The following is a 23944-nucleotide window of genomic DNA, read 5'->3' as shown; positions in this document are numbered from 1 at the left end:
CACCCTGTGCCAGTGCCTCAGCACCCTCATTGTAAATAATTTGTTCCTTATCTAATACTAAAAAGCCCCTCTCCAGGTTTCTCGTTGGTACCGGAAGGCTGAGTATGTCCCCACCTCCCCACTCACCCCTTGGCTTAACTGTGACCAGTGCAAAGCACTCGAAAGAAAGCAACAGATGGCAAGCTCAGGCTCTCGTTAGCTGGATATATTTCTTCGTTGGTTTTGTCTGGTTGGTGTTGGGTTTTTCACAGAACACTTTGCAGTAGAGGGAACGTGGCAGGGCAGCCTGTGGGGCCGGTGCCTGCACGCTCACCTCAACACACTGCTCCCATCCCACCCCATCCCTCCTCTCACCTGCTGGGTTTCACCGCTTTCATTCGTTGGGGGTTTTCATTATTCTAGACTTTATTTTTCCTTTTTTTTTTTTTTGTCATTTCAAACATTTCTCAAGGTTTCTCTGAAGGAATGGCCCCTGGCTCTCAGCTAGCAGCAGCAGGCTATGGAAGAGCATGGGAATGGGTTTCCTTCTCCCACCTCGCAGCTGACTTGGTCAAGATCATTTTCCAACTTGGTTTTTATTAAAAAAATAAAAAAGATGCTCCAGCTATCAATTTTACAAGGCATACAAAATCTCTAACAGGGAAACACAAGCGCAAGGTGCTGAGGTACGAAAACCTGAGGTAGTTTCTTGTGTGTGTGATGTGTGGGTCCTGGGGGGGTTGGGGCTGGTTTTGTTTCAAATGAATTTGCTAGTTGTATTGTTGTTCTTTCCAGCCCTGGACAACAGCCTCTGGTAAAGCTGTTTTCCCCCTTCCTCCCCTTTGCCCCTCGTCTAACTGCACCAGTGATCTTTCCCCAGATTCCTGCCCCAGGCAGGCAGTGCTAGTGCTGCCCGTCCATGTCAGGGGATGTAATGAGCATGGCTGGGTTGGGCAGTGATGGACAGACAGACGGGAAGAGGATAGAAGGGATGCAAACCCCGATTTTGGACTCTGTGAAGCAAAGAGGATTGGGTGTGTGAAAGAGATTCCTCTTTTAGGAGACGGTATCCCTTCTGTTGGCTCATACAGGCACTGCTCGTCTCAAAGCCCTTAAGAAACTGCTTCTTACCACTCATTTTTCCCCCTGCTGCTGGCAATCCTACATCTCTACTGTGCATCAGAGAACCAATGGACTAGCTCCTTTCCTTGCAACTCTAAAAAAGCCTGCTCTTGCTAAAAACCAAACACCTCGCCCCACTGTAAAATTAAAAAAAACAAATTAAAAAATCCCCCAAATTATCTTACAAAACTTAAAAACCCAATAAAATAAAATCAGTGTTAGTTTTGTTACTGATATATTAATTCTACACTCGATGAGCACTGCAGCCCCCCAGGCCTGGATGGAACGGGCGGCTTCTAGAACATTACAGATCTCTCTCTCTGCCTATGTTAGTCCAACTAAAGGGATAGCGTCAGGAGGCGATGGACTCGGGGGGGAGGCTGTGGGGTGGGAAGAGCCCTCTCAAAACCCCTCCGTGTACCCTCACAGCACCCCGGCTGAAGGCAGGGGAGGTTTGGGGGGATTCTTTGGTTTGCTCCCCTGACCTGGTGGGGCTCCGCTGGCGGTGGGGTTACATTCATCGGGCGGTGCTGGCCGGTGTGGTGCCGGCCTCACTTGCTCTGCTGCAAGGCCGGGGCTCCCTGAGCAACGTGTTTGTGCTCCTGCTGCTTCACCTGCTGGACGATCTCCCTGATCTTGCGCTGTGCAGTCTGCCAGGGGGGGCAAGAATGAGGGTCAGGGTGGGCACCGTGAGCAGTTGTGTCCCCACACACCCCACAGCACAACAGCCCCTCGCTGCTCAGCACCCTCTCAACTTGTAATTACAGGACAAGCACATGTAATCCTTCACTACAGCTGGTCATAGAACCACAGAATGGTTTGGGTTGGAAACGACCTTAAGATCACCGAGTTCCAACCCCCTCCCATGGGCAAGGATGCAACACACTAGACCATGTCGCTTTAAGATGTGCTAAAGAAGGGGCCACTGTGCTCCCACCACACAGCTGCAGGGGTTTAAATTCTGCTTCCTCCAGAGCCTGAGTTTTAGGGTACTGCTGTCAAACTCGAAGTATGTGCACCCAGGGGGATGAGGGTGCATGTGGGAGCTCCCAGGTGGCACTGATGCCAAGGAGGAGCCGATTCATATGGATGGTGTCTAAGCTAAATTGAGCCAATCTTTAATGCTAGCAAAGCTGGAGAGAGCTGCCAAAACACCTTTATGCATCCTAGGTGCACAAGACCCAGCTGAAACAGAGCGGTGGGATGCTCAGTGGCTTGTTTGATGGATTAGAGGCTGGGAAGCTCAGAAAAGCCACAGGAAAGTTTACCTGACTGGCAAAGAAATGCCCAATGATTTTAACAATGACCTCCTCATTCTCATCTGGGGTTTGGTCTCGTGGCACAATGACTTCTGCACTAGTTAAGTTCTGCAGTTCATTCACCTGGAACAAACAAGAGGCACAGGTTTTGTTGCAGAAGAGGCTAAATCCTCCACTGCCAGCATCACCCACCCCAGTTCTGAGCCAGCCACAGCACCAGGCTGAGGTTGTCTCCTCACCCTAAGGAGAACAAAAACCAGGATGGGGGGCAGCGGTTAGGATGCTGCTCTGTGCCCCTGGGGCAGGCACGGGTGGTGGGTGATGCCCAGCTCTGCAATCTCAGGACCCAGGGGGAGCATCCTTGCACCCCACACCTACCGTCTTGCCACCTTTGCCTATCACACGGCCAGCAGCAAAGGAAGGCACCTTGATGTGGGCTTCAAGCTTCACTTCTTCTTTTGGGTTAAAGAAGTTTTCCTCTTTCAGCTTCCCAAATATCCTCCCCTGGGCCTGGAGAGGAGACATAAAGGAAGTAAAGCCTTGCAGCAGCAATCCTGACAGTGCCTCCTGTGCCCTGAGGGTGATGATGGGCCCATGTCTGGCAGCATCAAAACCGTGGTACTGAGCAAAGAGCACTCAGTGGCATAAAAACACTGGCTGCAGCATGACAGCAACCAAAAGGATGCTCTCAACTTGTCCCCAGCTACAACCCTTACCCCGCAGTCAACAGACCTTGAACTGAGCCTCGGGTGGCCCTGTGATGATGACCATCCGCTCACTGGCATCAGGACCTTCTGCTGGGGCAATCTGCAGAGGGATGGGGAAGAAGCATGAGTGTGGCAGGGGCATTCTCTCCCACCCAGTAAGGGGTGATAACCAGGGTGTTGCAGGAATGGGTTTCTGCTAACTTAGGGAGCAAAACGCCCATCCAAGGCTCCCACTTGCTGCTCTCGGAAGGGGAAACTGAAGCAGGAAGCCTAGGACCAGCTCCACAGCACCCCGCTCACCTTGATGGAGGCGCCAGCAAATCGTGCCAGCTGCTTGATGTGCTGCCCCTTCTTCCCAATGATGGCCCCCACTGCCTGCGTTGGGATGAACAAGTTCACAACCTCCTGCTCCGGCAGCTGATGAGGGCATGGAAGAGCAACACAGTCAGGGAACCAGCACACCTGAGGACCAGCTGCCCACCCTACCAAGGTGCTCCCATGCAGAGATCACACAGAAGGAGGTGATGGAGCACTTACAGGGTGCTGATGGGGAAAGGCGCTGCCTGGGGGCGTTCCGTACAGACCTGACAGGTATGCTGAGGAGCTCTGTGGTGGGAGAGAAAATGAGGGTCACCAACACTCCCAACGTGCCAGCCCCTTCTTGTCCCCTCCCAGCCTGATGCAGAGCAGGTGCCATCACCATGAGCCTGGCAGGGACATGGGGACAACCCTTCAGCCCCTGAAATCCCTCTTGGGGATCCCTCATGTGAGCTGCAGCCTGGGTCCTGTGCCTGTGGCAGAGCGCAAGAAGGCTGAGAGATGGATGGGAGCCAAAACCATCTGTAGCCACCATCGGTCCCCTGGGGAGAAGGTGGGGGTTTGGTAAAAACTGAGAAAAAGGTCTAGTTTGGCTCTGACTGCCATCCCCATTTCCATTCTCCATTTCAAAGAGAAGAAAAAGCATCTGCTGAAGATGCTCTCCCAGGACGTGGGTTGGGTCAGAGGGAAAAAAGTGGGTCTCCATGGCAAAAAGAGGGGCATACCAGCACCCCAACACAACCCAATACAACTCCTCTTCCACTTGTCTGTGTCTCAAGTACATCAGACATTTCTCCTTTCCGCAGACACCACTCTCTCCTGCTCTGGATTTGGGCAAGTACAATCAGATGCTACCTGCAAACCACTCAGGTGGAGGAGATGCAGCTTCCCTGCCCACAGCAGACACTGCTCATGCTCCCAGCCCTTTACTCAAACCCACAGCACTGTGGTTTTGTGCTCTTCCTTGCACCAAGCTCCCTGGGTCCACTCTCTGCTTCTGGCCATAGGCTGCTCCACATCTCCTATACCAACACATCCTCTCCTACCCAGCCAGGATAGGCACCGCACCTCCCCAGCTCCCCCTGTTCACTGTGAGCCTCCTTCCTCATGCTCCTTCCCATCCTTCCTCATCCTTGCCAGGTCTCTAGAGCCCCACAGTAGAAGCTACAGCCACTGGCCCCAGGTCCTGCTGAGGACATGGTCAGCAGTGACCACTCTGGAGGTGTGAAGCACACCGCATCCTCCGGGGCCATCACACACGCATCACACTCATCCTCCCCTCCAGCCTAGCACTCACCGTTCTCCTCCGACCACTCTGCTGCTGGCGTCGCCAGGAAAAGAAAACAGCACAAGTAAATTAACCCACATGCAGCCAAAGCATCTCAGCACAAGGATTTAGAGAGACTGATGGAGACAGACCAGAGCCTGGTCACCCTCAGGGTGCTCTGCAGGTGCTAATGGGAGAAGGTCCATCCTCAGCCATCAGCATTATGGCCAGCATGTTTTCCTGACACTGGACTGTCCCTGCCTGCACACAACCTCAGTGGTTCCCAAACACTGACTTCGCCCCAAGTCTCGGCAGCCACAGCACTCCAAGAAAGAGGAAAACCTTTGCTTATGGAGTCAGGGGAAGATCAGTTCCCAGCAAGTACAATCCCTCAGGTGCTAGGGCTGGGACCAAAACTAACAGTTTTGGTGTTCCTGTCCCCATTCACACTGTGCTCCACATGCCCTGGGGTGATGCTGGCAGGTTCTGCTGGCAACCAGGCCCACACCACCACAACCCATGTCTGGGTCTGGGGCCAGGACTCATGACCACCTACATGACTTTTCCATGCTGGCATCAGCACAGATTGCTGCCAGACACCTTAGGAGAGCAGCTCCCCGGGGACATGGCCAGTCCTTAAACACAAATGAAACCGAGCTCAGCACATGGGGCTGGCAGCTGACCTCCCCAGGGAGATAAATCCAAGGAGGAATTTAGCCATGTTCATTCACTGTCTCCTTCACTTTGCTGCTGTGACAAGTATCTTCCCCAAATGACCGAAAGTCAGAGCTCTGGTTCAAGGTGGCTCCTATAGCTACAGTGTCCACCCAAACCCAAGAGGTACACCAGGATAGTCTAGAGACCACTCGGCCCCCAAGAACACATCCCCTGCACCCCAAACCCTGTCACACTTACTGCAAATGGGGGGTATGGGGCAGCTGCTGCAGCCCCTCGCGCCCCTGGATTAGATGGGAGCATTGACAGCCCAGTTGAGAAGATGCCCAAAGCATTAAGGTTCAGTCCTGGGATCAGGTTGGCTTGCTGCTGGGAAAGCAAAGACATGGAGAAACGTGTAAAGAGCAGGGTGGGTTTTTTGGGATTCTCACCACATAGTGTGGGCATGATGGATGAGGCCAACCCTTGCTATAACAGTCTGAACACCCCCCCCGGTTTTCCTCTGGCCACTTCCGCAGTGGCTCTGAAGCCAGGGCATTCCAGGCAGGAAGGCTGAGAGCTTACATTGACGGCCACCACATCGTTCTCATAGGCCTCTCGCAACTTCTTCATGATCTCCACTTCAGCCTTGGAGCACGCCTCAGTGCTGCCCTTCACCGTGATGGTCCGCTCGGGGTTGTAAATGGTCAGATCCTGCAAGCTACCCCACAGGTACATGTGGAGAAGAAGTGTGAGACAGCGTGGGACCACAGGCCCTCTCCCTGCCCAATGCCACCATCCACCTGGGATGAGGAACGCCAGACTGGATGGGGAATGTGCTCTCTTTTCTGGCTCCAGCACTGCCCGCACTGTGTTGGATGGAGGGGAACGTCTTGCTGTTCACCAGGACTTACGGGGAGATGGTGATCTTCGTGCCCGTGTCCTGCTCAATCTTCTTGAGGTTGCGGCCCTCCTTGCCAATGAGCCGCCCCACCAGGCTGTTGTGTGCTAGGATTTTCAAGGGAATCTCTTCTGCTCTAAAATGGATCAAAACACAGTAAAATCTAAAGGTCCATCTGCCCAGGAAACCAAATCCCAGCAACAGGCACTAATGATATAGTGGAAGGAGAAGAAAAAACACCATTTCCCACCACTGCATCTCCTCAGCTTCTGGGAAACAGGAAGTTAAGGACTTCCCAATGGCACATCTATATTTCACAGAGGTCTGTTCTCCAAGTTTGACCACATGCTATCTGGACCCATCTGAGCTTCTGGTCTCTACAGCACTGTCGACCACAGTTGAAGTTACTAAGGTTTAAGCTGTTAACTGACCCATGACTCTATGCTGACACTCCAAATGCCAGCAGTTCCCTCAGGGGGTGAGGGGTGACAGAAGATGGTTTCTGCTCCATTCATGGCTGAATTTACCTTCCTTCCCCCTTCAACCTGCCCATTTTGCTGACCCAGAGGCACTTACGATTTAGTTTCATCAGCTTCCTTCTGCATGATATCAAGGATCATGCGACATGCTTCCGAGCACCCCTCCGGCGTGGCATGGATGGTGATGGGCTTTTCAGCAGCGCCAGCGTTCTCCTTCCGATGGATGTCAACCCTACAGCGAAACAACCAGCAGAGAGGAGCCCTGACGTGCATCTGGTGTCACATAAAGGCTTTTGAGAGCTCAGGAGGTGAGCTTGCTACTCACAGAAAAGCTTATTTCAACACCTACACAAGCTCTGGGGTGAACCTGGGTCTTGCTGACATACATCTACCATCACCTGGTCCCATGCAAGCCCAGGCAGCATTTTGCTTCAGCTGGTTTAGATCAGTTTTGAGCTACATTCACCTCCATGACCCAAGGTCTGACGGGGAGCTGAGGGACATCAGCCAACATCAAAAGATGCATCAAGAGGGGGCAAGAACAAATCCTCAACTGGACAAAGCCCTGCACAACCTGGTTCATCACCTTTGACGCCAGTCCTGCCTGGAGCAGGAGCCCCGATCAGAGGTCTCCCTTCCAACCTCAACCTCTCTCCGCACAACACCCGGGGCCGTCCAGCGGCTGCCACGACTGTTGCGTGTCGTTCGGGACAGAGACGACTTACCCAGAGGCAGCGTGTGTCGTGACACGGAGGCCCACGGCAACAACAGCGCTTGTACTCACGCCCTTCCACAGGAGACCTGAAAGCTCTCCCTTGCGCACCGGCAGGGACCGTGCTCTAGTGCCTCTGGTGCTCCCCTCAGCTCATGGCGGGGAGGAGGCACACACCTCCAGCTCGCTCCTCACCGCTCAACCGTACCTGGCAAAGGCCCTGAGAGAGAGGGAGAGAGGAAAGCAGAGTAGGAGACTCCTGCACGTCAACCACACGTCCTGAAGAGCAGGGGTAAACGTCTTCCCATCTTCTCCATGAGTCCGTGCGCTCTTCCCACTAGAGGATGATGCCGTGCAGGCATCCTGCCACTGGCCACCACCTTGGCATCCCTGTCACTGCTGCAGCCAGGGCTGGGCTGGCCCACATCTTCTGTGAAGGGGCAGTAGTGGCCGCTCAGTGAATGCCACCTGCACTCAGCTCCAACTTGGTGCCCTCTGGCCAAGTCTCTGTTTCCATAAGAGGTCCCCATCCTGACTGGAATCATTCATGGGTGTTGCTGTGCATGCAAGGTCAGTGGCTGTGGTGGAGAGTCACCCCTAACCAGTGCCGCATTTGGAAGATGGAGGGTCTTGGTGGGACTGCACAGGCCAACTCTTCCAGGAGCTCATGAACCAGCACATAGGTAGAGGGGACATGGCAAGATGAATGTTCCCTGAGATAACAGGAGAGCCCACCTCACCAGCTTCAAAATGGACCCCAAGGTTGTTTCATCTGAACACTGAAGAGGAATGAAGACAAGAGTTTGATCCCCTTTGCAGGCTACATCTCTCCAGATCTCCTACAGCTTCAGTGAAAGCTGCTCAGGCAGAAAAATGGTCCTGCCTGGACTGTGCAAAGGGGTGCTGGACACACCACCACTGCTGAGCTCTTCCTGCCCCTTGGTTATGTACACGGCACACTGACCCTGCTGCATGCTGTGTGGCACCTTCTAAGGCACTCCTGGCCGTGGACCTCCATCAGGTTGATTTGGAGGAGTCACCCAAGGAGAATGCAAACACATCACGACGTGCCTCGAGAGGCGATGATGGTCCCATGCTCCAGAGCAGTGCCACAGCATCACATCGGGTTGATGCTTGAAGAGAGGGGGAACCGATGAGGAATCCATGGCTACCCCAACAAACCCCACGGACAGGAGTCAGGAAGCTTCTTGAAACCATGAGCAGTTGAGGCTGGTGGAGATGGGGCTTGAACTGAGCAAAGAAAGACCATGAGCCACAGATGGGCTGAATGGATGCACTGAAGCAACAAGTACCCTAGAGAAGACCAGGAAAGGGACACGGGACAGGTTTCTGGCTGACCTCCAACACATCCCAAACCTGAATGCGCAGGCACTAGCTCAATTCACAGAGAGAAGATGAGACGTCAGGAAGGGGCCACTGCATTCAGGCATGTTCCAACCCAAAGAGCTGGACAGTGGAGGAGGGCTCTGGAATTCTCAGCACATCCCAGAGCTGCTGCTGCACAGCTCCGTTCCAACAGGAGGATGGAGAAAGGGACCCTCAACCCCTCACCACATCAGCAGCTGCCTGGGACCCAAGGGTGCTGCAGGGAGAGGAGACTGCAGAGGCTGATGATAGAGATGGTGGGACAGGGACAGGGCAGATTGCCCATGGTGCAACACAAAAAAACTCCAAGACCCTGTAAGGGGGAGGCTAGGAACTCTTCAGAGAGAAGTAGCTATGAGGGACAGTCCTCTCAAGGTGGACAATGCAGTGTGCAAACAGTTATCCTGGCTCCATGGCTGCTTGGTAGCAGTGGTCCTCTTCTCATCAAGTTACAAGGGCTGCCATCACTGTGGAAGGTCACTGGCTGGGCAGGCTCTTGGTCTGGGCCCCTCCTCAGCGTAGAAACAATAGAGTTCAACCTGGGAACAGTTTTGTCTCCTGGAGCTCAGAATCATCTCTGGCCATCACTGTGGCTGGAAACGGGGTTGAAGTCCTGTGTGACCAGAGGAATCTAGGACCCAACATCACTCTGATTAGGAGCAGGGGCTGATGGCACCAGCACCATCATCTCCAGGATCATCTCCTGCAACTGTTCAGGCCAAGGACATGAGGTCCCCCTTGCCCAAGGCACACAGCCTCCTTAGGCAAGTCAGGCAGCCTGAGAGCACACAGCACAGCCTTCCTCCACAGCACCAGATCTTCAGGGCAGGCACAGGGAACCCAGACCACAAGGAGGGACAGCTCAGTGGCAGCAGCTCAGTAGCATTTGGCTGGGAGAAACCAGCAGCCGGTGCCTCCACCTTCCTCGCCAGGCTCAGGGTTTGCAAAGGTCAACCTCCCAGTCCTGAGTAGCACAGACTCATCTCTACCTGCTGCTCATCACACCAGGGGATTCACCTGAAGAGCAAGAGCCTGCGGCCAACCAGGACCAGCTCACAGCTACTGGGTGGCCACATTCTAGGGCTAGCCAGGCTCAAACAGTTTCTCTCCCTATGCATACGTCCCCTTTCTGTACAAACCTCTTCCTGCACACCCAACGCTGGGGTCTGGCCCGCTTGGCTGCAGAGCAGCACATCCTCCTACAGCCTGCTCAAGCAGATGCACTATTACCAAACAGTTTGCCTCTAAAAGCTTCTCTGAGAACTAGGATGCCCTGGAGGATGCTCTGGTACAGGAGTCCTATGTCCTGTGGGATCACCGGGTGCAGGATGATAAGCAGGGGAGAAGACAGCTTTGGGTTAAACACAAACAAATCTGGGCAGGAACAAACCATGCAGAAAATCAGAGGTGAAATCAATGCGAACATTGACAAGAGAAACATGGAAAACCTTGGCAAAAATTTCCCATCCCCATCCCCTTACCCCCCTTTTTTTTGTTCTTCAACAATAAAAATGTTAAGATTGCAAAAAGAGGCTTCAGTTACAAAAGCCCATCCTTCTCAAGGCAGAGCTCTCATGGTGCCCCTTTCCCCCCTACACCAGCTATAACCCATACAAGGCAGGATGAGCAAATCCCGAGGGCAAAGACCATGGAGACACTGACCGCTGCACCTAGAATTCCCCTTCAGCACTTCATCCCCAACCTTGCCATTTCTCCCTACAGCCCAGTCGTTCTTGTGATTGTGCTTTAGAAATGTACTCCAGGCCTTTTTGAGTGTGTATCCCCCTCCTGCCGCACCCAAACCACCCTGGCCAGGGGAAATGGTTTAGAACATGGGCTTTGCTACCATCCCATGAAGGCTGCACCCCAAGAAAACACCGCTGGCCAGCACTCAACAGCCCCAAGCGCATGGAGGATCCATGCTGTGGACCTACAGCACCCTTTGGAAGGAAACAAAACCATTCGAGATACTTACTTGGACTGGGTTTGCTTAGTAAGGTTCTTTATGGTCAAGCCCTCCTTTCCTATGATCGCACCAACAAACTGCGTGGGCACCAGCATCCGCAGTGGGAAATCGAGCTGTTTGGGCTGTGAGGAGCCCCCCGGGGAGGAGCCCTGCTCCCTGGAAGAGTGGCCCCCGCGGCGGGATCGCTGTGGGGGCGGAGGGGAGCTCACCTCTTCATCCGGGATGTAGGAAATCTTGAAGGAATAGTTCTCAAACTGGTGATCGCTCAGCTTCTCAATTGCTCTGCAATGCAGGGAGGGTGGTGAGAGGCTCTGTGAGGATGGGTACCCCTCCAGTACCACCAGCACTTGTGGGCTGTGGTCCCTCCCCAGCCCTGCATCTTCCTCCCTCCCCACTATAGAGAAGGTGGCCATGGGAAGCCAGAGCCCCCCACTTTCCCACAGCATGGGGGGACAATGTCCCCTCCCATGCGGGTGATGCCAGGGCTGGCACACAGTTAGTCACCCTGGCAGAGGTAGGATGCCATCCTGGGGATCTGCCACTTCACCTGAGCAAAGCACTGGCTAGGAGCTATCACAGAGCACAGAAATGGTCTCACAGGCTTTTTGGACATGGGAAAGGTGACAGAGGGGCTCTGAGCAAGAGCTGCTCCAAGAAGGATGTGGCACATGGTGCCCCTGTCTGGTTGTAGCTCCCTAGCTCAGTGAGGCTACACTCCTCATCCCCTCCTTGGCGGTGCGATGCTCAGCCACACTGGAAGTCTGCAGTGATTTCTGCGAGCAGTGATAGCTTCAGCCACGCTGCTTCTTACCACATCCTGCTTCAGCTGTTTAGAGGCAGGCATGTGAATGCACCACTGCAAACAGCTCCTTTACCAGGCCTGAACTTCACATCCAGTGAGGACTTGCCACCCCCCTCAGCAAGAGACTAACAATGGCCTCTGGTTTGAATCTTCCACCGAGCCTCCTGTCTCTGCCTCCGACGAGTCACCTCCTCATGGTAGCTGAGCTCTTTGCAAGTCCTGTTGAGGACTTGAGGCTCCCTCCTCAGTGGCTTTTGTTGCTCTGTGGTGAGGCTTCTGGATGCTGATCTCCCCTGGCTCCGCTCTGGTGCCACAGGCATCCTTTCTCAAGCCACCCCCCTCAGCAAGTGACTAACAATGGAACTAGATGATCTTCAGGTCCTTTCCAATCCTAACCATTCTATGATTCTATGACTTCTGTAGCTTCACTGCCCTTTCCCAAGATCAGCGCAGTGCCCCTGTCTGGTTTCTCTGTTGAGCACTACCTTTTGCCTGTTCCTATCACACATGCTCTAAACCAGACACACGTCCCCATAAACCACTCTGGCCTTTTCTCCTGTCACGTGTTTCTGCATCAAGCTGCTGAGCACCACCTAAGACAGGTATCAGGATGCAACAGATCACAGCATCTTCTCTAACCCTGAAGTCTCTTACCCCAAAGCACTGAGCACTGCTGTGCTGGTGAGTATGGCCAACCCCAAGAGACACAAGGAGGACTCTCCTCCAGCCTTCTGGACTAGCAGATCATTCTCCCCACCTCTGTCCTCAAAAGTCCAACCTCATGATAGGTCAACTCAGATGGGAAGTTTCTGGAACATCTATCAGCAAACGGACTCTGGCAATGGCTCTTCCTTGCATGGGGTTTGCCTGGTCTTGGTCATACAAAAAACTACCCTGGCCACTAAGTCTATGTTCTCTACTTCTCTTGGGTAACTTATGGATGGTCTGTAGCACAGGGTTAAAGCCTCTACAAGCCTTTAACAAGTGTTTTGCTTGAAACAGTCCTTGTGCTTCTGACACACCCCATAATTTGTGTTGTATTTCCTCTCTGGCTACAATAAACCTTTAAGCATGTTGTCACCCAGCCCTGCTGCACAGCTCTGTTAGGTTCTTCCGTCCTTTTAAAGCTTTTCTTGGTGGGAGGCTTTTCTTTACAACTCCTCTGCACAACATCCAGGTGATTTACCCTCTGCTGCTCTCCCTCCCCTGCAGAAACTGGCCAAGGACCCCTTGGCTCCATCTCACCTCCTCTAACCAGTCATTCATTCACCCAAAGGCCCTCTTTTGTCCGTGCAGAACTCCTTGACAGACAGTTTCTCTTGACTGCAGGAAGGCGATGGTCTCTGCATATTTGGTCTCCAACTTAACTTTTCCCCCACTGGTGATGGTACTTAACACTTCCCATCACAGCAGTGTTTCTTCACCATCTCTCCCACCCCTTTCAACATATTGCATCTCTTCAGCAGCTCAGGCTGGGTGGTCAGACTGGTGATTAATCTAGGCTTTCCCAGTTCAGTTCTGGACTTCCAACCTGGGAAGATGGCTCCTTGACAGACTGACCCTCTGCTTTCTACAGTGCTTTGCTCCCTAAAGATGAGGCAACTGTGACCCTGCAGAAGTCCTTTCAGGAAGGGCAGTGTCCAAAGGTAACTGCAAGGTGGCACATTTGGGAGCTCCTTAAGGAGAACAGGAGAAGAGGGGACAACCCGAGGACTGACAGCTCCACATTGGTGCCTGTGACATACAATGGGGCACCATGAGAAACCCCATCTCCCATGTTAGGGGAGAAAGTAGAAGACTGCCCAGCAGTGGGACAAAGAGAAGACTGCTTGCAAAAGGCACATAAGATGACACAGCTTAAGGTAAACCCAACATCTGGCTGCTGTATCTCAAGAATATACACTGACAGCCCTTGAGGCACTTGAAACTTACACTGGAAAAGCTTAGAAACAAGGTAAGCAGGCTTAGTGAGAAGGCAAGAAGCAGCCTGGAAGATATCTGGGATTTCTGGGGGGAAGCTCAGGTGGTGTGAAAATATGGGTACAACCCCACTTACACTTTTGCTTCTTCTTTACTTGCATACGTTACGTTGACAACGGCTGTTTCTGTGTCTGTGTTGACTGTGGAAAAGCAAGAGAAGGAATATTAGAGATGCCCTGGAGTAGGGACACCAGTGGGCACGGCAGGAGGGCAATGCCTGTCCTGTGAGGACGGCCCTGGGCACCACACAGAGCACGCACTTAATACACCAGGACATTCCCTCAGCACAAGGACTGGGCTGGGCTGAGAAGCACCAGAAGGTGTCAAGGCTGGATCCCACCATCCTTGCTGAAGAGGATGCATGGTCAGATGTCACTGATCCACCAGCAGACCCCAAACAGCACTCAGCTTGCAGGGAAAATTGGATTCCTAATTAGCGACCAAGAAAAGCACTGGGGATGGAGGTCTGATGGCTTTTGCCATCTCCCACCACTGGATGGGCAGCCCCACCTCCATCAGCAGGACTTGTGTCCACAGGGAAAACCATTTTAGCCAATGACTAGGTTTCACCCCACTGGGTTTTCTCTGTCATGGGAAGAGCTGGGGAGCAGTGCTGGGAGTTTTGCACACATAAGGACCATGCCGGACCATCTTACCTTGTTCTACATTCTCCACTGTCCCATACTGAGCTAACAGGCCATCCAGCACCTACAGGAGAGAGCAGCAAACAAGGCAGGTGAGACAGGCAGGAAAGGCTGCCAGAAAGGCAGGGAGCAGGAAGGGCAAGAGCCTGCTTCACTCACAGACATCCTCCAAAGAGCCAGCATCATGGACCTGCATCCCATTATCCCAAGGATGCCCTAGTGCTCAAAGATGCCCCACACACAATCCAGTGGGAGATGGAGCCCAGTTCAACTCCACCTCTCTCCTGGGGTTACTGGGAAGGTAAAGGGAAGGTAAAGGGTGGCTCATGTGCAGAGCACACACTCCTGTAGCACAACTCGTGCTGCCTGGCACAACTGATCAAGGAGGAAACAGGATGCTTTTAGGATCGTCCGTTTCTTACCTCCCACTGCAGGTGTGGCGGGATGTTTCGGATCTGGATCTTCCTGCTCCTGCAATGACAAAGCCCTGGGTTAGGGGGATGTGGTCTGCAGGGATGCTGCAGCAGGAGAGCAAAGGCTTCCTGGAAATCAGATGGCAGCTGGGGAGAACTCACCAAAGCATCCCACTTCCCCATACTGAGCTGGAGCAGCTTGTCCCTGGGGAAAGCCATTTCTCCCAGCTCTGGCCTGGTCACCACCCATTAGGGCCAAAGCTGTCTCAGGAATTCTCCCTCCTCATGCTGGCTGTCAGGTTTCCAAGGAAACCTCCTGAAATGAGCCTCTGCAGAGCCACAGCCGCACAGGCATGGCTGGGATACGTGCACACTCTGACCATGCTGCACTGGGCTTGCTGGCTGCATGGTGACAGGACCCACGACCCACCATGGCCAGCACTGCTGTCCCTTGAGGGGGGCTCTCCACAATGCACCCTGCTGGTGCTCGCTGCTTCCAAGCAACGTGGACCTGCTCTCTATGGGGAAACCTAATACATATCCCCTTGGAGATGGCCAAGGCACCCAACCTTGCCTGGCTGCACTTTTCCACTCATGTGACTGTGCTCCCTACCTGCAGCATGGATGCACAGGATGCATTGCAAAGGCTTCCCAAGACATTAACAGCCACCAAACACCACCTCAGCCTAGCTGCAAGATGTGCTTGGGCAGTGGGGAGTTCCGAGACACCCAAGTCCATGGAAGATCCAGCCAAGCCATGAACTCATCCTCTGCCCACCCAGGTCAACATTCATAATCCTGCTTGTCATCAATCAGCTCCAACCAAAACAGGGTCCTGTGTTCTCAACTCATCCAGACTCCAAGCAAGAAAGGCACAGCAAGGAAAAGACAATTCCTGACATGTGGGCTGTGAGGGCAACATAAAATCAACAGTTTGTCCCACAAGGATGACCGTGGTCAAGCAAAGGAGCTGAAACTACCAAGGAGCCTTGTACCTCATGGCGCTGCTTAAACAGGTATGGTCAGCAGTGCAATCAGCACCGGACTACAAACCCTATGCTCTCATCCAGCCGAGAAGGTGTGCTCACTCAGCAGACCTCTGTATGGGTTTCACAGACAGCTTCCTCAGGCTGGATCCAGGGATCCTGAGCATGACCATCCTTGCGGAGCAGTCACCTTCCCACCACAGCCATAAACCCTGCCTGGCTCACAACCTGCCACCATACCATGCATCTCTGCAGGGGTGGCTCTGTGCCTCCAATCACTGCAAAACAGTGGGGAAGCCAGAGCCAGAGAAGATGGTGACCTCCTGCAGTGTTACCAGACCTCTTCCATAGACTACTCCTGTCCTCAGCTGCCACCAGGGATTTCAAGGTTAGGCATGCAGCTGTAAGATCCTTGCAAGCCAACATGCAAGATTCATCCCACCCTATCCAACTCCACCCCATCTCCAAACCATTCCACACCAGCAAGGAGGCAGTAAGGAGGACTTGGCCTAAGGAGGACAACAGTAATGACGATCCTGTGCTATTTACCAACAGCCTAAACCTTTCTCCTGCCTGCCCCTGTCACCCACCCGGGATGCCACACCACTGCTCCCAGCATCAATGCTGTGCAGGGCCCATTCCAGAAAATAGGACACATTTCATTTTTAAAGTCCACCAACATTTCCCAGAGGGGCTATGTTAGGATGCCCAGGTCCAGTCCTGGAGGTGCTCAGCTCCCAGGGATACCACTCCTGCCTGCTCCAAGAGACGCATCCAGCTCTCAAGCCAACCAGCAGCATGCCGTGAGACCAGTTTGCCTGAGTAAATCCCAGCCCAAGTGGGCTCCATGCCACCTGCCCACCTCCTGAGACGCCCAGAGAGAAGGACCACAGCAAGGTGCCACGTAACCCAACTTCTCAGTGGGACACTACAGCATATTCTCATTTCCAATGTCTATCTGAGCTGATGCAGAGCATCTTAAAGATACTCAAATGGTGCTCAAGGCTTCACCCTTACCACCTGTAGGTCTCCCAGCAGCTCATTATCACCACTCAGCATCTAGAATAAGGTTATTGTTCCTAGTAAGCATATTTTTTATAGCTCTAGTAATTCTTCACCTGGCTGAAGCGGTGCTGGACCACACATGGTCATCACTCGTAGAGTGATGTGCACCTGGGGCCATGATTGCCAGGGCTGGGGCATGGACCCCATGCGGTCCTCAAAGGCACAGCACCTTCCTTCAACACCACTTCAAGAAGGACTTTGGGACAGAAATTCCCTTTAACTTTCCTTGCTCCTCCCAAAACCTGGGAGACAGGGGATCGTTTTCAGCACAACACACACAATGCCCAGCGCAGGACCCTGTGACAAAGGCAGCAGCCACATTCCACCCAACCTGTTTTGCAGCAGGCAAGTAGGCATTAAAATAAAGTAATAAATCAGAATAACCAGTAACTATAAGCACACAGTTTATAGAAACATTCCTCATTGTGTGGTGTAACTACCTCTGCTGTACTGAGCTACCCTCAGATAACCACAAGATCTGGATCCTTCTGTACCACCCTCCTGCTCTTCCCTACCAGCCCAGGACAAAAGGCCCAGAGGCAATAGAGCACCAGCTTCAAGTGCTCAGTAAACCAGATTTACACAGCATCACCTGCTTTTCTGCCTTCTAAATTCAACAAAAAATAGTCCTGCTGGCTAGCAGCTATTCTGGCTTGAGGAGGAAACATCTCCTCCATCCCAGAGCTGGGGTTTGGGTACCACATGTCAGCTGGTATCACACACAGAATGAAGGAGCCCGTTCTCAGAGCAAGTGAGGCTGTAAGCTGGGTTCATGAACTAACACACATCAGAGCTGTCCTAGGTTTCATGCATCCATTAGACCAAAATCAGGACACCAACACTGCAACCCTGCAGGGAAAGGGTATGAAAAATCCATGGCGATCCTCACCAGCCGATGTCCATTGCACCATGTGCTGGGTATCTATACTTGCTGAAATCAAGTAATACAACAGAAGATGCCTTCAAGCTCACAGTTCACTCCCCAGGATCAAGTAGACTGGGGCTTGCTGGACACAACTCTCCCTTTTCCAGCAGCCTAGGTAAGCAGTAGCACTCTCACAGCTTCATGACAACCCATCCCATAGCTCCTAGAGAAATAACAGGTAACAGCCACTAACAGGGACACAGAAGAAGAAGAATAAAGCTGACACAAAGCTGTGAAATGAAAACAAGCCACCAAACCCTGCCCAACCTCCATGAACCTCCCTGTGTCTACCCATCCTCCCCCTGCCCATCGAGCTGCAGGTCCAGGGACCACCCAACGTCACCACCACCCCCTGGTCTCCTGCTCCAGGGGGGTCTGGGATCCACAAACTCAATTTCACTGAGCTGGCTTAAACGTAAGCCTTCGCAATGGTATTTAAGGGATGGATTCACCACTGTTTGCCCTAAAAAATTAGGACTTTTTTCCTAGTCGAGCTTTGCAACATCTTAATATAATAAAGGGATTTTATCACCTTCCACCTCAGATCAGTACCGAGGGCAGAGAAAACACCGTCTGCCAGCTCCTGCTTTCAATAAAAATCAGTTTTCAAGAGAACTGGGGGAAAAAAGCACAGAGGGGGAAGAAACATGCTGGAAATCAACCATGTCCCCTGCAGCCCTGACTGCTTTATGAAACACTTGTTACAAGCAAGAAAACATCTACAAAATATACGATGCTCATCATCAGGCAGGGACTAAACTCAGTCCCACCTGCATTTTTCAGACCCAGAGCCTGAGGCAGGGACATTCCCATAACCAGGCAGGGAAGAAGGCATCTGTTGGGTCTGTGTCTATTGACAATCATATGTATTTTTTTGTGTCTATCAGGGACATCCTCAACAAGTTTTGCTCTTGTCCAACCCAATCCAGCAGCAGATCTTAATGAGCAACGGCTCCGTCAGCGCCGGGTGGGATAAGCATTAAAGAGCTGCCCCAGTTTCAATCAGTTGCCAGGAGCATCATGGATGTGTCTGCTCCATTTCCCCTCCCAGGCCGGGGGCTTTGCCTTGACGCTCTTAAGGAATTAAAATCCGTGCATGTTAAAGCCCTGCTCTCTTCCGCAGGACGAACAACCTGCCGAGGGATGGAGCCGGAGGGGGGACAGCAAGGACAGCACGTGATTGATACATCCCCATAGCTGGGGATGTAGTAACAATAGGGATGAATAGGAAATAAGGTCCCATCTGTCACAGCCTGTCAAGACTAACGGGCAGGGGGGAAGAGGAGAGGAGATAAAAAAGACAAGGAAAAGAAAAAATGAAGACAGGGTGGGGAATGGGAGGGAAGCCAACCCCTGCATTGCCATTCAGCACTGGGAGGATGCCCAGTGGGGCAAAAGGGCAATTTCACACCACTGGAGGAACTATAAACTGACAAAAAATAATGGGTAATTAAAGATAAATATTCCTATCTTATTTTCCTTTCAGCTTTGGTCTCTCCATGATGCTTTCTAACCCAGGTAGGCTTCACAGTGGTACCAAGCACAGCTCGGCCTCAGTCACCCCTTGCATCCTCCACACCCAGGCACTATCCCGCATCCTGATGCCATCCCACTCCCATTCCTGCATCCCAGAGGGCAGCACAACACCAAGCAAAAAGGCAGCTAAAGAAAGATAAAACAGCTCAGGTGCCACTAGCTCCCAGCTTACCCACACCTGAAAACAGATAAAATAAAACAATGGACAGCATCACACCTGGCTATAACAAGCATTAGAGTCCAACTAGGAAAGGATGATCTACAAAGGGTTTCTCTTGGCCAGATCCATAGGGAACAGCATTTAAGACTTATGGGAAACCTGCCGTGGATGCAGCAGGCGGCAGGAAGGAGTTTCTACTTTTCCTATGCAACCAGCATCTCCCTGACAATGTCATATTTATGTATTATATATATAAATATATATATATTGAAAGCATCTTTTTAAATAGACATAATACATAAAAATATATATTTACATTTTCTTTTAAATATACAGAAATACATATGAAAAAGTATCTCTTATGTATATAAAGTGTCTGCTATATAGTATTTATTTATAGTATATTTTATTTATATATTAAAGGTACTAAATATGCATAAAGTATATTTATATATTTTACATATAACGATTTATTTATACATTAAAAGGTACTAAGTAAATACTAACACATAAATTATTTTAGATCTATATAAATTAATAAGTATTAGGTACTAAATAAAGGTACTAAATACTTTAAATACTAACACATGATATTAATTTATGGAAGTGTAAAAGAAACTAAAAGACATTAAATATATATACACTTAAAAGCCAGACTAGGACTAAGAGCAGTGCCACTTTTAGCACTCTGAATTCCATTTTCAACCCGGCATAACCCAACATGCACCATTACACAAGAAAACCCCCAGCAAGTTTAATTCTCTTGGCAAAGCAAAGCAGACCTACCCCATAGTGCAACTGGAGAAAAAACCCTCTTCCTGCTCTTTAGGTTTCTCTAAATTAATTTATTTTTCTTTAAAATCAGTACTATTTTTTAAATGAAAGAGACTACCATTGGAGAGCCAAGGGAGTATTTTCACTGCTCCTCGAGAGGTGTTTATAGACACTCGAATAGGTGCTGGTGGCTTTTCCTGGCAAAGCAACTGGTTTGAACAAGGATTTCCTCTCCCCTGATTAAGCATCTCATTGATGACAAGCAATTAATAGTAAGGAAAGAAGCAATGGGCTGCCCATGGGGAGACAAAGGGCTTGCACACTGATTCTGAGCCTTAATGTCACCAGCATTTTGGGTTTAAAAACAAGGGGGGAGAAGGAAAAATAAGTATATAAATAAATAAATGAAGCAAAACCACACAGGAAATGACAACTGAATTGATGCTCAAGAGAGGAAAATTATTTAAAGATAATTCCTTTTGAAAGAGGAGAAAATCCTGCAGATCCCATAAAATCACGTAAATCAAAAAAATCACCACAAAATCAAAGCTGGGCAGACATTTTCAGATGTATCCAATTCTTGTATAAAAGTCAGTTTTGGGGTGGCTGTGTTTAACTTCTCATATTTCACTACCAATCCTTATTCTTTTTACAACCTTTCTTTCCCACTAACGGGAGTTTCAAAGATCTCAGAGATGTCCAACCTATCTTTAAATGGAAAGATATTGATGCTTCCCTTGCTGCCATGCTCCAGGTACAAAACGCTCTCGAAGCGGGATTGCATCGCCCTGCCTTAAGCAAATAAAAGTATTCTCTGCTCCTGCTGAATTTAAAAATCACTTGGAAAATTAACTTAAAATTTAAAAATGTTGCTAAAAATAAAAAAAGAAAAAGGGTGGTTTTTTCTTTAATTCTCCAAGGCACAACACAGCATATACAGGGAAAAAAAGAACAACAATCGAGACACTGTTGGATCCTTCCTATAGGAGCCCAAACAATTTGCATGGCAGCAGAAGGGCTGAGTTTTAACTCGTGAGAGGCAGGGCGGGCAGAATTCCTGCTCCTTCCCACCGCCGTGCCTTCGGAGAAACAGAAACAAACCCCACTGCCAGCAACTCCTGGCAGCACCTCGAGGAAATCCCGTCCCCTACCTACAGCGGCACGATGCCGGAGCTCATTTCTCATCGAACCCTATTTATAAGCACATAAATACGTTGGTGAAATAGACCTATGTCAGGTTTGCTCATACAAATAAAGCACTCCAGGTGAATACAAGGAAACACAGGGTATAGACACCTTCTGGCTCCCATCCCTCTGATGCCAAGAGGGGCTTGCATTCCCCAAACCCAATTAAAACACAACCTCATGTAAGTAGCTGGGGGAATTTACCATCTGATTCCCAAGCCTTGCTCCCTGAAATCCCAGCGCCTCTTTGGGACTTGATTTCACCTACAAAAACTGGATTTCCCACAAAGGGGGGGGGGGAGGAGGGGGAGAACCAGGACTAAAACATGACCACGTGAGGCTCTGTTCCCTGCCAGAAATCCCATTATAAAACCAAAATCTATAGCCTAGTGAGGCACAGGCACAGCCCACCTACCTGGATATATTAATATAAACTGGATATATTAATATAAAACAGAATGCATTTTATTTTGCTATGAAAAAAAAAGAAGCAATAAAATATATCAGCTTAAATTAGATCTCAATAACCCTAGGAAACTTGGGAGCCAAGCTGGAATACAAAGCTCGGACGGAGCTGAAAACAGACCGATGCAAAACAAACCAGCATTTATTTCTAGGCTATTTATGTGTCCTTTTTTGCTTTTAAAATTCAGAAGGAAAAGTAGTAGCACCCCAGCCTGATGGGAGTATTTAGGTAAAGAAGAATTCCTTGTTTACCTCCCCTTCGTACATGGTAAATGTCAATTCCCGCGTCCATACTATCTTCCCGAACTCCCAATTTCTGGCTTCATCAGTCTTAAAAAGTCACTGGCAAACCAGCCTTAGGCTGCTGCAGAGATTTAGCTTAGAAATACTACAGCCGGGGTTTATTCCTTTTGCCTGTTTCTGAGGATGTTTTAAGGTAAGGGAGTGTGTGTGATCCCTGCTGGAGAAGAAATCCCACTCCGGCACACGTGATGCTGGGCACGAGTTGTTCCCCCCCCGAAGCCTCAATTACACAACAGCATTTCTCCCCCCTCCCCGCCCCGTTATTCCAAAATTAATATTCCAACATCAATCACAGGCCAAACCTCCACTCCAAACAGCAGCAAATTATCCAGCGGGACCATCCGATGGGGTGGTTTTTCCCAGCGCATGGACCTTTTATCCCGAGACATGTCGGGGAGAAGATAAACCCTTGCGACGAGGCCGCTACGCAACACGGTCCCGGGGTTTATTTCCCCTCTCCAAGGAGCGTGTCTGTGCTCCCCTACACCTGATTAGAATCAGAGGGCGCGCTTCGACGCAACAGATCGACGCGTCGAGTTTTGGGATCGCCCGGTGGTTATGAACAGGGAAAGAGGGGTTTTGGGAAGAGCGAGCTCCTGAATGGCTTGTTCAAAACAACACCCTCCGGCAGCGCTGGCAGCCCCGCTCCCGGGCACGGCTTCAACGATGCCAACCCCAGCACACCCCGCCGGCCCCCCAAGGAGAAAGGGCTTCTCCCGACCCCGGGAGAGCGCTCCCTTCCCCCGCCTTCGTTTTCCGGACTGAAAGTAAAACCCGGCGGGGCTCCCGCCTCTTCTTCCCCCCCCTTTTTCCCCTCAACTCCCGGAGCTTCCCCCCCCCGCTCCCCGGTAGGATGGAGGGGTGATGGCGAGGGTTTTACCTGAGCTTCTTGGGCACGGAATAATCCACTTCCATCACTTTGCCGTGCAGCTCCACTTTCCCTGCGGAGACAGCGGGGCGCTCAGCATCACCCCGAGGCAGAACAAGCCTTACCCCCCCCATGCATCCCTCCCTCCAGCCCTCCATCCTTCATCGCTGCCCTCGACCCCTCCGCCGCCCCGGCCCGCCTGCCCCCGCCCTGCCGGGGCTCTGACTGCGCCTCCCCGGCCGCCGCCGCCGGCCCCCAGCCGCCCCTTCGGCCGCCCTTTGCTCCGCGCCCCCGGTGAGTTGGAGCAGGGCACCTCGTAAAATGGTCCCCGAGAGGCAGCGGGTGCCGGGGGGGGGGCGGGCCGGGGGGGCCCGAGCCCGACCGCCTCTTAATAAAATCGAAGAAAAAAATCAGCGAAAAATACCCCGAGGTTGGGAAGAGCCGGGGCGGCCGCGGGAAGGGCTGGGAGCGGGGGGTGGGAACCGGCGGGGATGCCCGGGGAAGGGGGGGCATCGGGATGGGGGAGCCCCGGTGGAGAACGCGGGGAGCCCCGGGGGTGCGGCGGGCGGGGAGCCGGCGGGATGCCGGGGGTGGGGGGGAGATAAAAGGGGACACGGCGCTTGGCTCACCCGAGAGGGTCTCGATAGCGCGGATGGCCCAGTTTTGGTCCGGGTAATCCACGAAGGCGTAGCCGGACTTGATGAGGACCTGACCGGCCAGGGGCAGCTTCCTCTCCCCGAAAAGCTGCTTCAGGTCGTCGGCGGTGGCGGCGGGGCTGAGGTTGCCGATGTACAGCTTGTTCATCCTCCGTCGCTTCATGGGGAGCCCTCCCCGGCTCCTCGGCGGCCGGTCGAGACTCGGGGACGGGAGGGTTCCGGCTCTGCGCCACCCGCCCTGCCCCAGCCCCAGCCCCGCAGGAGCCTGCAGGAGCAGCGGGCGGAGCCGAGCCGAGCCGAGCCCAGCCCGCCGCCGCCCCCGCCCGCCGCACCAACGGGGCGCCCGGCCCCGGGGCCGTCCCGTCGGGTCGGGGCTCGAGAGCACGGTGGAGCCGCCGGACCCCCGCCGTGAGGCCGGGAAGGGGGGATGGA

The 23944-nt window shown here is 52.1% G+C and overlaps 1 protein-coding gene across 4 annotated transcripts; it reads right to left on the bottom strand.

The window, feature by feature from the left end:
• Positions 1-416: 416 nt before the first annotated feature.
• IGF2BP2 (insulin like growth factor 2 mRNA binding protein 2) lies at positions 417-23764 on the bottom strand. Of its 4 annotated transcripts, none has more exons than XM_034063761.1 (17): positions 23486-23764; positions 22869-22929; positions 14599-14647; positions 14189-14240; positions 13609-13672; positions 10760-11032; positions 6784-6918; positions 6221-6343; positions 5892-6027; positions 5568-5696; positions 4683-4706; positions 3605-3673; positions 3368-3484; positions 3093-3167; positions 2739-2870; positions 2370-2483; positions 417-1751 (listed from the first exon to the last, which is right to left on the bottom strand). In XM_034063761.1, exons 1-17 carry the CDS (start codon positions 23673-23675, stop codon positions 1653-1655), a joined length of 1842 nt encoding a protein of 613 aa, XP_033919652.1. In that variant the 5' UTR covers positions 23676-23764; the 3' UTR covers positions 417-1652. The 4 variants fall into 4 exon arrangements, with proteins under 4 accessions (XP_033919652.1, XP_033919653.1, XP_033919654.1 ...); XM_034063762.1 differs by having other exon boundaries at positions 5568-5693; XM_034063763.1 differs by lacking the exon at positions 4683-4706.
• Between the last annotated feature and the right edge of the window lie 180 nt (positions 23765-23944).

This window comes from Melopsittacus undulatus, chromosome 6 (genome assembly GCF_012275295.1).
Source record: "Melopsittacus undulatus isolate bMelUnd1 chromosome 6, bMelUnd1.mat.Z, whole genome shotgun sequence".
Classification (NCBI taxonomy): domain Eukaryota; kingdom Metazoa; phylum Chordata; class Aves; order Psittaciformes; family Psittaculidae; genus Melopsittacus; species Melopsittacus undulatus.
This window is presented reverse-complemented; position numbering and strand designations above follow the sequence as displayed.